Source organism: Silene latifolia, chromosome 6, assembly GCF_048544455.1.
Source record: "Silene latifolia isolate original U9 population chromosome 6, ASM4854445v1, whole genome shotgun sequence".
NCBI classification, from domain to species: domain Eukaryota; kingdom Viridiplantae; phylum Streptophyta; class Magnoliopsida; order Caryophyllales; family Caryophyllaceae; genus Silene; species Silene latifolia.
The window spans coordinates 112437219-112454728 of NC_133531.1; the positions used below are offsets into that span (position 1 = coordinate 112437219).

At 35.6% G+C, this 17510-nt stretch overlaps 1 protein-coding gene across 1 annotated transcript; it reads left to right on the forward strand.

The window, feature by feature from the left end:
- The first annotated feature begins 10117 nt into the window (after window positions 1-10117).
- Window positions 10118-17218, forward strand: LOC141587109 (uncharacterized). The gene is made up of 5 exons (XM_074408537.1): window positions 10118-10488; window positions 11955-12085; window positions 13809-13934; window positions 15870-15997; window positions 16682-17218. Exons 1-5 carry the CDS (start codon window positions 10281-10283, stop codon window positions 16983-16985), a joined length of 897 nt encoding a protein of 298 aa, XP_074264638.1. The 5' UTR covers window positions 10118-10280; the 3' UTR covers window positions 16986-17218.
- The last annotated feature ends 292 nt before the right edge of the window (window positions 17219-17510 follow it).

Here is a 17510-nt window from a genome sequence, read left to right on the forward strand (position 1 = left end):
CTGAGTTATTCATTCACCATATGTTTGTTGTTCTATGTTTGGTCTGACTGCTTTGCTTGAGGACAAGCAAAGGTTTGGTTTGGGGGAGTTTGATGTATCACTTTCATATATACTTTTATAGCTCCCTTTATACCGTTTTACATACCGTTTCGTGCCTATTATATCATTTATATGCTTTATTTCAATGAATTGTCGATACTGCCGCTATTTTGTGTTTTGATGCAGAAATGACTCATTATGAGTATGATCAAGCTAAGATTAGCATGGCGGAGACGGCATAGAAGAGTACACGAAGCATGGCACGGGAAACGAGGAATCATGAAGACTAGAAGTGAAAGAAGAGAAGAAGGAACCTGTGAAGCTAGTTCCTCGATCGAGTCACTGCTGACTCGATCGAGCAGCTGTCCTCGATCGAGTCACCTCTGACTCGATCGAGGATCCTCTCTTGTAACACCCCGATTTATGAAGGAGCCTTTAGCAAGACATTTCCTAATAAACCGGACTGTTACCATCTCAGTTTCCCGAGGTAGTGAATAACAAATTAAACTCCAAGGCAAAATATATAATTACTTTAACTTAATTATTACAAAACCTCTTTTACATCAAATTACAAGGAACTAACATAAATGAAAGTGAAAGTCTTCTAAATGATGATCTAGCTACTAAGTCTTCTGATCCAGTGTCTCACGCCCATCAAGCTCCCAGCCTATCTCATAAACCTGTCAAGCCTGCTCCCCAATATTTGGATCGTCACAGGTGTTCACGAATACACAGGGTCAACCACGAGGTTGAGTAGGGAATACAATGAAACAACAAAATATGATATGCATGCTCCTCCGTCACCTCCATCTCCATCTCAACTCATATCTCATAACCCGAACACCCACCATACCGATCCCCAGAGACTATCGACCGTAGCCGATCCGTCTGCACTTCACTGAGGACACCAGGGCAAGTCCTGCAGAACCCGCCTGGGCCTTATCACAACATCATCTTCACCACACCACATCACCACAACATCCTCCATCTCCAATGCATATGAATGCTCAAAGGAAATTAATGCAACACAATATATATATCTTTGAACCGATCAATCATAAAATCATGCTTGGTTACAAATGTTGTGATAACATACTCAATACGATCAATTCAGTCAATCACCTTCCAAAGATATGAATCATAACGTAAATCAACAGCCACGAAGCAAGTCAACGTTCACGCTTTGGTCATACGAAACACAAACAAGTCAACACAATTCAACATCAACGATAATAAGTCAAGTGTATTTCCCTACCTTTTCGCAATCCAAGCACACACAAGCAATCACTTATGATCCTTCACTTATCCATTACCTACATAACATAATTATGTATAATTACCATCTACTCAGTCAATTAATCATGCACATAACCTAGACTCATCATAACTTAATAGGAATATCAATTTAAAGAACAAACACGACTTTTCCTGATTTTCCTGCTCATGGCAGACTCGGTATAAAATGAATAACTAATTCCAGAAAATTCGAATTGATGCAAGGCCAATTGAATTGGAACCCCATGAGTCTTAGCTACAATTTACATCTAACGTGTTTTTCTCAAATTCCAAACTTATCAAGGGTTTTCAGACTGATTTCCAAAACTGACAGAAACCGTCGCATAAAAAGTATTGATTCATAAAACGAGTTTGACAAATGATTATTAAGTAAAACCAACGCCTAACTCATCTAAACTCTTTAAATTAAATATATGAAAAAGACCCAGAACCAATTCAATATCTAAATTATGTTTTAGAAGTAATCTTTCAGCCTCTACTGATTTGCGGACATTTTAGATAGACGTTCACAAATAATTTCTTCAGGAAAAACTACACGGTGAAATGCTACCAATTTTCACAGGCATAAACTAGGCTTGGAATAAACATGAGTCTCTTCTTTAACTTTTTGCATCCCACGGTTTTAAGACAGGTAAAACACTCAAATAACACAGACCAACGAATCTGTAAATTGCTGTAACTATTCCATTCATTTATCTCATACAATTTATAATCAAAAACCCCCAAACCAATTCTAGGGTTACGAAAATTATCCCAATACTACTATAATTATGCTAATAATTGAATAAAGAGGTAATAAGATAGTCTACTTACGAAATAGGATGAGAATAGGCTGAGAAATCGCCTCGCAATTCCTCACGCGGCTCCCTTCACACACGGCTCCCTCTTCTCTCTTTTCTCTCTTTTCTCATGGTTAAAATGAATATGGTGATAGGGAGATTAGGGTTTGGTTAGATGGGTTATACATATAGGATAGGTGCTATTAAGATGATACGGGCCTAGCCTAGTTAGATTAATTAAAACCCGAGTCACATAATTACCCGAGTCACAAATACACTACACGACCCAGCTGGTAACTCGGCCTAATATAATATCATATTAAAATACCGGGTATTACAGTCTACCCTCCTTAAAAGAAACTTCGTCCCGAAGTTTACCCTCTCTACCAACCAACGCAAACGAATTATGAAACGCATATACAAAAGTATGTAAGGCACCCACCAAATTGAATATTAAACGCAGTATTACATTCCACCCTCCTTAAAATAAACTTCGTCCCCGAAGTTTAACCATAACAGAAACACATCATGTAACACTCCAACATAACCCACACAACGCATAACCAATATAGCCAAACTGAGAAATCACACATGAAAGTATAAAGATTTTACAATCCTACCCTCCTTAAACATGGTTACGTCCCCGTAACCTTCATTATTATAACAAAAGTTCTCAAACTACACTAACAACCGAAAGAGGATAAAAGATTCACAACTCACGTTCAAGTTAACTAATCCCTACTAAAGACAATCAATATACAAGCTCTCTCAAGGAAGCTACGATTCTTCTTTGCACAAAAACATCGCCACGGATCGGAGCAAAAGCCATGTTGAATAACTTAAGACATTTCAAAGATTAATCTAAACACTCTTCATATCAATCAATACACGCAATAACATTCACAGGATCTGCTTGTCAATCTAATTTATACATTACTACTCAGGTTACAAAGATGAAGATGCTTAGGTGCTCACATATGGTTCATGTCAAATAGCATATTTTCCAAGAAATATTGGTCGAATGACGAATGATAAATGCACATTGATTGGCAAATTTTACAAGCTTATTGGTCGAGTCAGTCAAGCGAGTAAACAACGATATTGGAAAGTTAACATACAATACTATCATACATAAAATTTCATTCTTGGTGCTAAATATATTTAAACCGCACCCAACACCATGACATAAAAGATTAAATGTATTTAACTACACCAATTTTACAAATATTCATTACATATCATGCTAATATCAACATACCATGTTAACACACAACTCACTTAAATCGCCACATTACATTTCCCGTTTTGACATTCGTAACTAACCACAACCCACTAATTCACTACATGAACGAACAACATGACTAAATTAACCCACTATTTGTGACTCCGTTCTAGCTTCATTCCCCCAGACTAGCAAATATCATGAAACCATACAACCGGACACTCGGCCGGAAATCTCATTCCGAATTTATACTCACACGACAAAAATTTAACTTCATTTTCAAAACTTTTACTTTCATCTGACGGTGAATAACTTTCTTAACATAAATCTTATAACAGAGTCATTCCATAGAATCCATTTGACTCAAAATCTGATAAACTTAACTCAATTCCTTCAAACAATACAAGCTTAGATGTCGACTCATATTTCGTAATTTACAGGTTCATCTTATTCATTTCAGTCCTATCTTTACTAATGAACGACTATTACCTCAACATCGATTTTAGTTACACTTCTTTACTCGATTATACTCACGGCTAACACGACTACAACATTTAATCGGAGACCTTTTAGATAGTACACATTCCCTGGTGACGTCTCAGCAAAGCATACGATTCGTACCATGATGTAAAGCAAGTAACTACAAATTAACTGTGTTCAATCAAAATTTTACCTCTTTATTACAGATCTATTTATCACGGGTTGCATGGTCACACAAAAGTATAAGTACCAACTCAATCACATGTTAAATTTTAAAACGATTTATCACGTCATAAGAACTAGACAAGAGCCTAACCATATAGTCAATATAAGAAGATTATTAGTTTAGATCGGAGGCACATTATAAAATTCCTGTTAAACTCCTTACGGAACCATCGATCATAAGCGTCGTCATAAGTAATTAACTTAATAATGTAGAAGTCAAACAATTGAAATTACAATTGAGTATTAATGGTTATATGATTCACAATAACAACAAAATTACTTCCATATCACACATATGTTTAACATTTTAGCAACCATACCATTCAATTGTATCCATCAACTCAAGATAATTCATTTTCAAAGAAAATAAAAGATATCGCATAAACAACTTAAACATGTACATATATCATCATATAACTTGTAAAACATTATCTATGACAAAAGATTAGCAAGGTGAACAAGTTCTCTGGTTTGCACAGTTTGAACAAATAGGCAACTCGCGGCTCAATTAAACGTAACTATAACGACTATCATTTAAACATACGCATAACATGTGAATCATCAAAGGGTTATCTCATTATAATTCATAGCGACGGTTCGAGAATATATTTCAAATATCGTAACTATATCGTAACTATATCAAACTATATTTCAAATATCGTGACAATTGCAACAATCACCTTAGCATTTCATGACAATACAACTATGAACATATCCAATAAGGAGCAACAACACTATTTTATTATCATATCATAAGTTTAGGTTCAATCAAATAAATTAATGCAATGAAAGTAATAAGTATAACTATAGGCACACAGACTCACATAAAAGACATTAGAACTCGGATGACATCCTACATGTGTGAACATTTAGACATACTCATTACTACCATCCATGTGTAAACATTTGAACATAATTATTATAAATATTCATGCGAGTATATTAGAACAATCAAGTTAACATTTAACGCCACCAACTTTACCAAGATATGACAATATAGTTTTATATTTATATATATCCGACCACTATACAAATATGGTGAACACACCAGAGATATTATAACATGCCAAGCATAAAATATGCAAACAACTGGACTCGTATAAAATATTTCACCCTCGATTAAGAATCAAATTAAGCTATTCAATTTCACTCATACTATCATGCCAACAATGTTATAAACTAAACTTTAATTTTTTTTTATCACTAGTTAAGATACATAACCAATGAATATGTGTGCTACTATCATCATATAAGGACACTATAATTTCACATTAATAAGGCTCATGAAATAATCGAACAACTGCATGAAAACTCAACATAGCATTCACATTTTAAAAGTTATGATTCACGTTGAATTTCCAAAAAAATCACGAATAAATAACCGTTCAACGAAAACTTGAGTTATATTACTTTTTATAACATACAGAGAGTTAATAATTCGTGAGAAAAAGAATGAGGTCCAAAGCTCAAGAATTCAATTTTTAAAGGATTTTACAACTCAGTTGGTCCAAACAAGTATGTGACAGCAATTGGTCCGAAACTTGGGTCAGTTTGCAAAACTTACCATTTAATATAGAAACATCACGAATTTTTGTGGTTTATCAATTTGAAAACATATGCGAATCTTCTGAACGATGGAGTTGGAATTATGCAAAAATTATTAATACAATTTAAATGAGGATTTTTACAAAATCGTTGGTCGAAACATCACTGCACAGGAACTTCCTGACCACAGCCCACTAAAATATTTATTACTCCTAATCCATATATCCTATAAGCATGAAACCAATGCCAAATGAACATTAACTCACGAGGCTATCTCTCATAAAATTTTCATCCATAGGCAATAAACAGAAAAGAAATGGCAGTAAGGTCAATTAAAGAGTAAAATCAAACAAAATGAGTTTCAGCACTAGGTCATTCTTTACTATGTTACAAGCTCTTATAAACATACTATGTATACTAACCCATCCCAACTTAAATCTCACACTTTGTACTTACGTAAACATCTATCCCATAGAATCCCTTCGCATCTCGATCTACTCCTTACATCTAAATCACGATTGCTATGACTAGAAACAAGCAATTCAATAGTGTTTCTGATTACTATCACAATACTATACTAGCATGGCTTCGGGATCACATAACCGCATATCACTAGACATAATAGCACTATCAACACGTCATTCACATCCATCCAGATAAATATCATCAATTCGCAATTATTTTCACGCTCACGATTACCACAATCCAACACTTCATTGATTATCAATCTGAACACGAAAATTTATTTCTCATCTCCACAACATCATATGATCACGTCATCATTCATACAAAATACTTACCGTGACGTTGTCCTGCAGAATGGTTAGAATATATGGGTCTCAAGGTATACATCAACTCGATTATATCCAAGGTTTTCCTTCTAACTACCCCATTCACTCAATTTTCTCTCGGGTTACCTGGTTCAAAACTAAGAGGGCAAAAGAGCACGTATTAAGGGCGCCTTCTTAACCGCACTGTGAGCTCCTAACAGTTTATTCCCAGGGGTTCATTTTATTTAGACACATCCTACGTTCATTGGGTTCATTGGTTTAGGCCCGAGGATCGTTCGCTCTGATACCACTTTGTAACACCCCGATTTATGAAGGAGCCTTTAGCAAGACATTCCCTAATAAACCGGATTGTTACCATCTCAGTTTCCCGAGGTAGTGAATAACAAATTAAACTCCAAGGCAAAATATATAATTACTTTAACTTAATTATTACAAAACCTCTTTTACATCAAATTACAAGGAACTAACATAAATGAAAGTGAAAGTCTTCTAAATGATGATCTAGCTACTAAGTCTTCTGATCCAGTGTCTCACGCCCATCAAGCTCCCAGCCTATCTCATAAACCTGTCAAGCCTACTCCCCAATATTTGGATCGTCACAGGTGTTCACGAATACACAGGTCAACCACGAGGTTGAGTAGGGAATACAATGAAACAACAAAATATGATATGCATGCTCCTCCGTCACCTCCATCTCCATCTCAACTCATATCTCATAACCCGGAACACCCAGCCATACCGATCCCCAGTAGACTATATATCGACCGTAGCCGATCACCAACCTCGTTGAGGACACCAGGGCAAGTCCTACAAACCCGTCTGGCCTTATCACAACATCATCTTCACCACACCACATCACCACAACATCCTCCATCTCCAATGCATATGAATGCTCAAAGGAAATTAATGCAACACAATATATATATCTTTGAACTGATCAATCATAAAATCATGTTGGTTACCAAATGTTGTGATAACATACTCAATACGATCAATTCAGTCAATCACCTTCCAGTATATGAATCATAACGTAAATCAACAGCCACGAAGCAAGTCAACGTTCACAGTTTGGTCATACGAAACACAAACAAGTCAACACAATTCAACATCAACGATAATAAGTCAAGTGTATTTCCCTACCTTTTCGCAATCCAAGCACACACAAGCAATCACTTATGATCCTTCACTTATCCATTACCTACATAACATAATTATGTATAATTACCATCTACTCAGTCAATTAATCATGCACATAACCTAGACTCATCATAACTTAATAGGAATATCAATTTAAAGAACAAACACGACTTTTCCTGATTTTCCTGCTCATGGCAGACTCGGTATAAAATGAATAACTAATTCCAGAAAATTCGAATTGATGCAAGGCCAATTGAATTGGAACCCCATGAGTCTTAGCTACAATTTACATCTAACGTGTTTTTCTCAAATTCCAAACTTATCAAGGGTTTTCAGACTGATTTCCAAAAACTGACAGAAACCGTCGCATAAAAAGTATTGATTCATAAAACGAGTTTGACAAATGATTATTAAGTAAAACCAACGCCTAACTCATCTAAACTCTTTAAATTAAATATATGAAAAAGACCCAGAACCAATTCAATATCTAAATTATGTTTTAGAAGTAATCTTTCAGCCTCTACTGATTTGCGGACATTTTAGATAGACGTTCACAAATAATTTCTTCAGGAAAAACTACACGGTGAAATGCTACCAATTTTCACAGGCATAAACTAGGCTTGGAATAAACATGAGTCTCTTCTTTAACTTTTTGCATCCCACGGTTTTAAGACAGGTAAAACACTCAAATAACACAGACCAACGAATCTGTAAATTGCTGTAACTATTCCATTCATTTATCTCATACAATTTATAATCAAAAACCCCCAAACCAATTCTAGGGTTACGAAAATTATCCCAATACTACTATAATTATGCTAATAATTGAATAAAGAGGTAATAAGATAGTCTACTTACGAAATAGGATGAGAATAGGGTGAGAAATCGCCTCGCATTCCTCACGTGACTCCCTTCACACACGGCTCCCTCTTCTCTCTTTTCTCTCTTTTCTCATGGTTAAAATGAATATGGTGATAGGGAGATTAGGGTTTGGTTAGATGGGTTATACATATAGGATAGGTGCTATTAAGATGATACGGGCCTAGCCTAGTTAGATTAATTAAAACCCGAGTCACATAATTACCCGAGTCACAAATACACTACACGACCCAGCTGGTAACTCGGCCTAATATAATATCATATTAAAATACCGGGTATTACATCTCTGGCGGGTTTATTTCCGGAATTTCCTAAAACGTTAATCTTTTATTATAAATTAAAGACTCGTGTTTTATTCAAAACCTACGTTATATTTTGTTTGGTATTGCTGGAAAAACTCTCTTAGAACCCTAATCTTCCTTTTGTATGGTACTAATCTTTCCTCGTTAATTAATCATTATTGTTTTATGTTCTTCAATTATTGTCTTATGCTTGCAATTATGTTTTCATCTTTAATCATATTTGTTATTGTTGTTATAGTTATGAGTAGCTAATCCCCTCATCTAGGATGAAGGGGATCTAGGTTAATTAAAAGGGAAAATCAATTAGTTGCTATTGATATCACTAAAGTTGTTGTTTGATTATTGTAATTCTTCTAGTTAATCAACTGGAGGCCTGAGTTATTAATTAGTGTAGCGAATCGATCCTATCGCCGACCGGGTTAGAATTGATATAGGCTGCGATAATCAAATAGAGAGTATCTAATCATAGCGACCGCATGTTAGAATCGATCTAAAGGGCATAATTGAGTCGACCGATCTTGTGACCTTAAACAACTTGATAGATTTAGTAATTGATTGATAATCCCCGACTGATTGACCTAGTGAACCTAATTCCTAGACTTTTAATAATATTGTTATTCATCCTTTATTCACATTGCAATTAGTTTGTTAGAATCAACTCAAAACAAAACCCCCCGAAATCGGTTACTTCTAGACAGTTTAAATACTCTTAGACTTAGCTTTTACCGCCTCCCTGTGGATTCGATACCTGTCTTATCACTAGCTATTCTTGTTAGTCCTGAGATAGTTTTACTTTGATTTGGTAATACGACTTTAGCCATATCAAAGGACCTAAGGTTTGATATAGCGATAAGGACTTTTCTTGCTATTCCGTCACGTAAACCGTTATTGTAACATTTTCTTTTTCATATCTTTGTATATGGCCCACCTTTTACATGATCTGCCATTATCTTTCTCTATCCAAACGCTCTGCGAATCACCATTAGAGCAATGACATCGAAGAGAAAATGCGGAATTAAGAAAGAGTATTAACGAATAACATCATTCAGCGAGTTCAGATATGCGCACTGATTTTCAAACAGCTGTCATTTTTTCGTTACTTATCGGAATCAAGCTCGTGACCATGCTTAAATACTTGTAAGAATTTGTCAGCGATGAAATTATAATTAAATATTGCTCTCGTGAAGCCAACAAGGTTACTGACTTCATGACTTCTATTGGACATTGATGTCCAACCCTTTCGAGGTGGTTTGAAAGTCGGTAACTTCAACTTACCTCAATCATTCGAAAGGATGAGATATGTTGATCTTACCCTTGAGAATCAACCTAATTTTCTCATCTTATCAAAAAAAAAAAAAAAAAAAAAAAAAAAAAAATTGTCAGCAATGTTAAGAGGGCAAGTTGGAAGTCTCCTCCCAAAAAATGTCAAAAAATGGGACCACACCGGTCTCTTTGCCAAACCAACTAACTCCGCACTAGTAGTCGTCATTCCACTCTTGTTCTTCCAAAACTAAACCATCGGCCGCCATTAAAATTTCTCCGATCACCGGTATACCATTCTCCGGTGACCGGGAAATACCAAGTAATGGATTCATCTATATCGACAACACCAATCGATGCGGAAATGAAGCGTAAACCAAGTGAAATCATTCGAAACTGTACTCTTGCAATAATTTTATCTCTTTTCTCAATATTCTCACTCACTTATGCTTTTGGTTTCTTCGCCGTTGTTCTTTCCACTTTCTCCATTTCTCCTTCTAATTTCCCTTCTCAATGTCGAATCGTCTCCAGCAGTGAGTTCTACTTCTTCTTTTTATGCTTCTTAGGGTTTCTTCAATTTTTGCTTTTGTTTCTTTATGTAATGTTATGCTCGATTGAACTGTGAATTGTGAGCAGGTTATGGAGTTGATTTTGATTGTAATCGTCGTGTTTTACTAATTGTTGAGCTTATTAGCTAGCTTTATTTGATTATAATTAAGGTGTAGATGTTGCAATTCTCGTCATGATCATCATTGACTGATTAGTTTTATCAGAGAAAGGCCCGTCACACCCGAAAGTTGAAGTAGTAAAATACTTAACCTTGAAGTTTGTGTAATTCCGCCCCTGGGGTGATGAAGATGCTTAGTGTTGGTGCAAGCTGCCGTTTGCCAGTTGCCATTTAATGTTTTCTGATCCCCGCACCCTAAGCTTGTTTCAAATCGGTTTTTGCCCAAGTCACCCATGACTCAATTCCTCCTAGCGAATCACAAATCTAAATGTATTATTTGTTCGTGGTACGTCATATTATGGTGTTTGGTTAAAATCTACTATGCATATATTAGATTCTCTATTATAGTGTATTATCATATTATGAATAGGTAAACCTTAGTTTCAAATACATTTTTTTGTCGTCAAAACTTGTAGAGAAACTGGTATTTAATTCATTAGCATCTTAACCTAGGATTTACCCTCTATTGTAATTCAAATATTTACGTCTCTGAAATTAGCTTTGTTTTTTTTACCTTTTTTCACAAGGAAAAAGTGTCCTTAATTAAATTGTTATGGTGAATATGTTTTTGTTAACTTCCCTTTCATTTTGCGTGCATATCACTTAATGGTTTCCTTGCAGTATAGGGGTTTGATTACTACTACACTAAGACAATCCCTCTCGGAAGTCTAGTTGATGAAGTTGGTTAGTATTATGTTACTATATATCAGGGTGATGCAATATTGTATTAGTGTTCCAGAGTTATTAAACATAGGTGGTCGGTCAATGGTCGTGTGGTTATGAGGTGCCAAGAATTGACTTTTATGTACCAAATGGAAGAAAGAGTTCTAGTTTGAGGCACAGCACCAGTTTGCATCTGAATGAATGGGTTACCATTGGATCTAGACATGTCAATTCTCGACAGATAGCTTCCTTTCCCAGGGCAGCTAGAGTAGGCCATGATTGTCAGCGTTCTGTAAGTGTGTTGAATCCTGTAGTTTGGGATTAGGAAAATTAAGTAAGTAGGACGGACTGAGAGTACTTCAGACAAGAATGGATTACATTAACAAATAGTTAAAAGTCTTGTGATTTAGCTGTTCAGCAATCAGTTGTCAGCTGCCTGTGCTGTGAAACTGGCTGAAAAGTTGTATCATCTATAAATTATTTTCACCTGAAAATGTAGTTGAATGTAAGTGATGATTTCGTGGCAAAGGTGAATTTAATGTCCATATTATGTATATGCAGCTGCTAGGAAAGGTTGAAGCAGATTGATGGATTAATTTATATTTGCAGGTGTTGACCTAAGAACTTCCAAAATCTGTGAACTCGGGCTGCTTAATTATAAGGCAAAGCGTGTCTTTTACCCATCTGAAAGAAGGAAATTTCGGTGTCGTTATGATTACTACTGGGCTTCTATCTTTAAGGTCCTACTACTATTGAATTCTCTTAATCATGATTTGTAGAAATCTAAAATCTTAGAGTTTCAACCATCTTTTGTTACCTGTACATCCATGCTATGTTACTCCGACATTTAGCTTAGTTATCGTTTTGTATGTCCCACATGACTCGCAGCTGTCACGATAAAACTACAAGGCACGTGTCTAACAAGCCAAATTTCGACAAACCACTAATACTTGACTACTAAGCTCAGATTAAGTTGGAACGTTAATAGATTTAAACAGTGTCAGGCGAGAAAAGAAACAGAGAGAAAAAAGAAGGGTTTAATAAAAAATCACTTTGAACAAGAATAAGTAGTTGAAAAAAATGGGGGAGGCAATAGTCTGGTTAAACAAAGAGAAGAATTATGATCTCCTCGTAGTCATCTAGAAACACATTAGCAAGCTTGTTTGATCTGTGGTCTTTGTGGTTGAAGTGTTGGCTTTGATTACTTAACTCTTAAGTCGCTGTCTCTTATTATTACAACTGAAGTGAAGATCGCTTTTGTGCTGTAATTTTTCTCTGGTCCTCTTTTTCCTTGTTCATATAATTTTTTCTTCTGAAAGCTAGTGCCTATTTATCCATTCCTAGCTGTATGATTAGATACGCTTTAAATGGTTTTCTGTAAGATTGTCTATATATGATTTCTCATTCTAATATACAAAGCCGATACTCAGTGCTTGCGTGGATCTAAGGTAAATAATTGTTCTTAAGGTAATGGAGAAAGAAACAAAAGAAATATGAAGTAATGATGGTAGGTGATAGAGGAAGAAGATTAAGATAGGGAAGTAACCACCCTATTAAGGGGTAATAAGAACCCACCTCCCCCCTAGGCCCTAGGGTAATTAATATATTACCATCATATGGGACTAATATTTCTCCGCCACTCCTTCATCTTCCCTTCTCCTCCATCTTCTCCCTCCTCCTCTTCTTTATTTTGGCGTCCATTACCCTAGTAACAACTAACAAGTACTTGCAGCCCACAAAAGCCCAAAGTAGAAAATTTGAAAGACATTTTGAATTTCGAGCGAATTTCCTTCTAACTTTATTTCAATCTACAATGTGCTTTTGGTTGCCCATCCCTTCTCTTCACTTCATTTAGTTCTCAACTTGTTTACCTTTTTGTCATTCTTTTCGGCATCTGTGTATTACAGATAAAAGATCAACAGGTATATTAGTTACTGTACAAAAACAAAAATAGCGACAACAATATAGCCCCAATGCCTCAAAGGCTCCCGCAAATTGTGGAGTAAGTGAGGTCGGATGCACACAACCTTACACTTGTGTTCACAACACAGAGAGATTGTGTGCTGTATAAATGGTAAATAGTGAGCTTCGTCATCTGTTGGCTTCAAGAAAAATATAGATGCCTGTTTGCTTCCAAAAAAATATCTGTTTGCTTCAAGTCACATTAAGCTGAATGAAAGATTTACTTTCTATCTGTGTACTCTGTATTATTTTTGTCATGCTCCGCCACAATCTTCTAGAAGCTATACTAGACTAAAAGAGAAGGTGAGTGCTTGGAGATATATACAAGACTAGAAGAGAAAGTGGGTGATTGTAGAAATTTGGCATTAGGAATTTCTTCAGGAGTGAGGGGAGCCATGTTGATAATTTTAGTTCTCTTTATGACCAACAAATTATAATTTCCTTTCATTGATATTATATACTCCGTATTTATTTTAACTCTTGTTCCCTGTAAATGATTAGGTGGAATTTAGAGACCATTTTTCAGGCGAGACATTGCTTGGTTTGTCAGAAGCTCCAAAGGAAGCTCTTCCCAGTGATTGTAGGCCCAATTTCGCAGCTGCATGGTCGACTAAGCATACATTAAAGGTGATTTAATCATATTCTTCAGGTGTTTTGTGGCTTTTATTGGCCCTTTTGATTTGTCACTTAGTAGAGAATCAGTATTGATATAATGTGAAACCAACCCATTGTGAATCAAAATCCCCTCCTCGTGTAACACCCCATTAACCCATTTAAAACTTAAATGAACAACTAACTTAGAATATGGGTTAGTGTCATACATAACCTTATCATGACACCGTCTCATGAAAATTTCTGGGGCTTTTCTATGAATTATTGATCTCTTTCATTGCTTTTCTTTCAACAAGTTTTTAAATTCTTCTCCAGACTTCATGCTTTGTCTGTGAAGCAGTTTTTTTCAATGTCCGCTTCCAGGGGCGGAGTCAGTAGAGTGCTAGGGGTAGCAGCTGCTACCCCAACGAAGTAAAAATCAATTAAGACAACGGAGTTTTGCTACCCCTGATCTGAACGTTTATGAAAGAATAATAATGACCAATGCAGAAACTAAGCTCTAAAGTTGCTGTGTTCAGCTGTAAGAGTTGTGTCCTCCAAGCAGCGTGGCAAAGTTCGAATCCCCCTATAGGCATGCTGCTATTAATTTTTATTTTCTTCCCTGTCAGTGTCCTTAATAAATATTTTTCTTTAAATGGGTGAGCAAACTCAAATAATTCCGCTAAGCTCCCATTGTGATAACTATTCAATAAGTAACTTCTTTTTTTTAAAAAAAAAAAAAAATCCATTTGCTTAATTTATTGTTTGTTTGCAAATTTTAAAACTGTTGATGTTCATTATTGGGTACTAACCTAATAATCATGTACTCCTTCTGCCCCGGTCATTTGTTGTCCTTTTCCATATCCGGGCGTCTTAGTCAATTGTTGTCCTTTCTATTTTAAGAATAAACTTGATGAGCAATTTGATCATTCACACTCACTTTGTTGCACTTGTCATTTAGTAATTGACTCATTCCTCTTTCCTTGGTCTTTGTGCCAAAACAAAAGGACAACAATTGACCGGGACGGAGGGAGTACATTTTAATGGATGTTTCTTTTATAAAATTACACAGTTAGAATCAAAATTGTCAAAATTGTTATCAAAAAGTAAAATGAAGTTAAGTGTTTCAATTATAAGAAACTTTGAAGTCATGTTGTATCAATGGTAAACCTTTTTTTGAATTACAAAGCTAGAATAAAAAATATAATGAAAATAAATAAATGAATTATAAATGAAATCTCTAAGCTCCTATGTAGCGGTCACTTGATTGTTGATTGTGAATTTGTAGTCTGTATTTCTATATGTTACGCTGGACATTTTTCGCGTTTTTTCGGGTTTTTTTTTTTTGAATAATTATAAACTTAATAAATTTGCTACCCCGGGGACTTCTGCCTCCACCCCCTATCAACATCGTGTATTATGACTATTACTAGACCATGCCTCAAAGTTAGTAATGAAGTGAAGGAAACTCCTTTTGATTACAACCTTGATGTTTATATCATAGGTCGCCAACTCTCCTGAAGTTATTTGTGTTAGTACACTGAAATGCTACAAACATGGCTATTTACACATACTGCATTATTGAAATTTCAGTGGTAACTACAATTTTTCCTTGTTGTGGGTGGGCGGGGGTGCACATTTTTATCATAGAGTTAACAAGATAGAAACTACAGAGAAGGCCTTAATGGCTGACTATCGACTTCACAGACTTTTATAATTGACTTTCTTCTTCGTTACCACTGATACTAGGTCATTTGCGTGCTACTGCCACTTGATTATTGCCATAAGGCATAAACCCATATGAGCATATGGAGGTGTAGCAGTCTAGCTCATTGTTTCTTAAGTGGGATGTTGGATTGGTGTGATGAATGTCAACAGATGAATATATAAACTTGGAAGCTTGAATAAAAGCTCTGTAAGACTTTAATCTCATTTTTTTGTATGACTTTCTGCTGACGCCTAATAAATTAGGTGAACGAAACCTATGATTGCTGGTATACCTCTACCCAATCAAAGATCGAGATATTTCAAGACAGCTACTTTGGTTGCCAAGCAAACGATCCTTCTTTGTCTGAGATGATGCGAAGATACACCATACTGTAAGACATTCATTTTTGCTATTATTACTCTTTATTATACTGATTTATACGGTTGTTTTTACTGGAAAAATCTTTTTTGGACGAGGCAAGATGATCATTTGGTCGCTCTTGCAGAATGCTTCTCTTTAAATCTAAGGATAGAGTGTCTTATCGTACAGACTTCTTTTTCTAAATACACAATATGATTTTCAAAACCAATTTATAATGATGTTTTTAAATCACCTTTCTAGGAGAGAAGTTTTATGTATGCATTCCTGGTGATACTGAATTTAAAAAGGCAAGGAAAGTGTTGTATTTCGCTATGTCCTGAATTACTGGGGTTCTATTACTCCCTTTAAATTCTTGATAACATGTTTTGGCGTTTTGCATATATCTAGCTTCCCGATAACATCACAACTTTGACTGTCTGGTAGTTCATGTTACTTGTCTTTTGCTGTGGGAGGTGAACATCAAAAACTGAAGCTTTGCCTGTTCATTGGTTACGGCTAATGAAATAATGATTAGTCTTTCTTCAATGGGAATGTGTTTTTTTATCCCACAAAAACATATAGGAGACGGTTTACTTTACATGAGGTGAATCAATTAACTATATAATTAAATATTTGGTCTGACGTAGAGGCTATCTCACGAAATTCAACCTTTGTACTATGGAGTCATTCTAAGGATATTGGACTCATATTACAGGTGCATGAAGATTATCCAGTCGTGGTTATCCGGTCAGCTGAAGACCAAGAATACAGGATTTGGAATGGTAATTGGTGTTGTCAGTGGCATATTTACAGCGATAATAACCATGGTCTTGTTTGCAATTTTACGAAAACTCCTGTACTCGGTCCCTCGGGTTGTTACAACAATCTTAGTTTCTCTTATTCGTCGCTTGTTATTTAGCCGAATGTTTTTCCTCGTGGCCTACTTCTCAATTGTGGGATGGGTAACAATCCAATATGGTAAAAGGCTTGGCCTGGCTGATCTTTTTGTAGAATATTAAGTGGCATTAAGCCATGTGTATCTATCATGTATACCTCTTGTATCCTGTATCCGATAGATTGCCCGGGGCAAGACGGTCATTTGACTTGCACCAATCAGAAGTTTAGTTGAAGGTGCTTCCGCAGTTGAGCGTATGTGAAACTAATTATCATGGGCCGCCCCTACATTGTAAGTAGATATTTTCTGATCACCGAGTTTATGACAATAGCCTAATAAAAAAAAGGGATTTGTGACAACTTTAATTATTCCTCAGATTGCTGTTAAACCATTTTCGTAGTTACTCTTCCCGAAAATCACGACGGCCAGCGGTTTGCAGTATGAATTTTTAAATTTTTCCTCGCATGTTTGTTAAGCCAAGAAATTTGTCTCCTTTTTAATTGAAATTGAGACGGGAAATAAATTGTAGTAAATATTTTATTTGTATAGAAGAGACACGGCCAGAGAAACATGATTTGAAGTGAGAATGCAAACACTCGTTCATAATTAACATTTTAGAATTGGTAGCTTTGAATTTTGAACTTCTGCA

Coding starts and splice junctions, on each gene's coding strand:
- LOC141587109 (XM_074408537.1), top strand. CDS start 10,281: ATGGATTCATCTATATCGACAACACCAATCGATGCGGAAATGAAGCGT. Junction 10,489..11,954: donor ATGTCGAATCGTCTCCAGCA/GTGAGTTCTACT, acceptor TTATATTTGCAG/GTGTTGACCTAAGAACTTCC. Junction 13,935..15,869: donor CGACTAAGCATACATTAAAG/GTGATTTAATCA, acceptor CTAATAAATTAG/GTGAACGAAACCTATGATTG.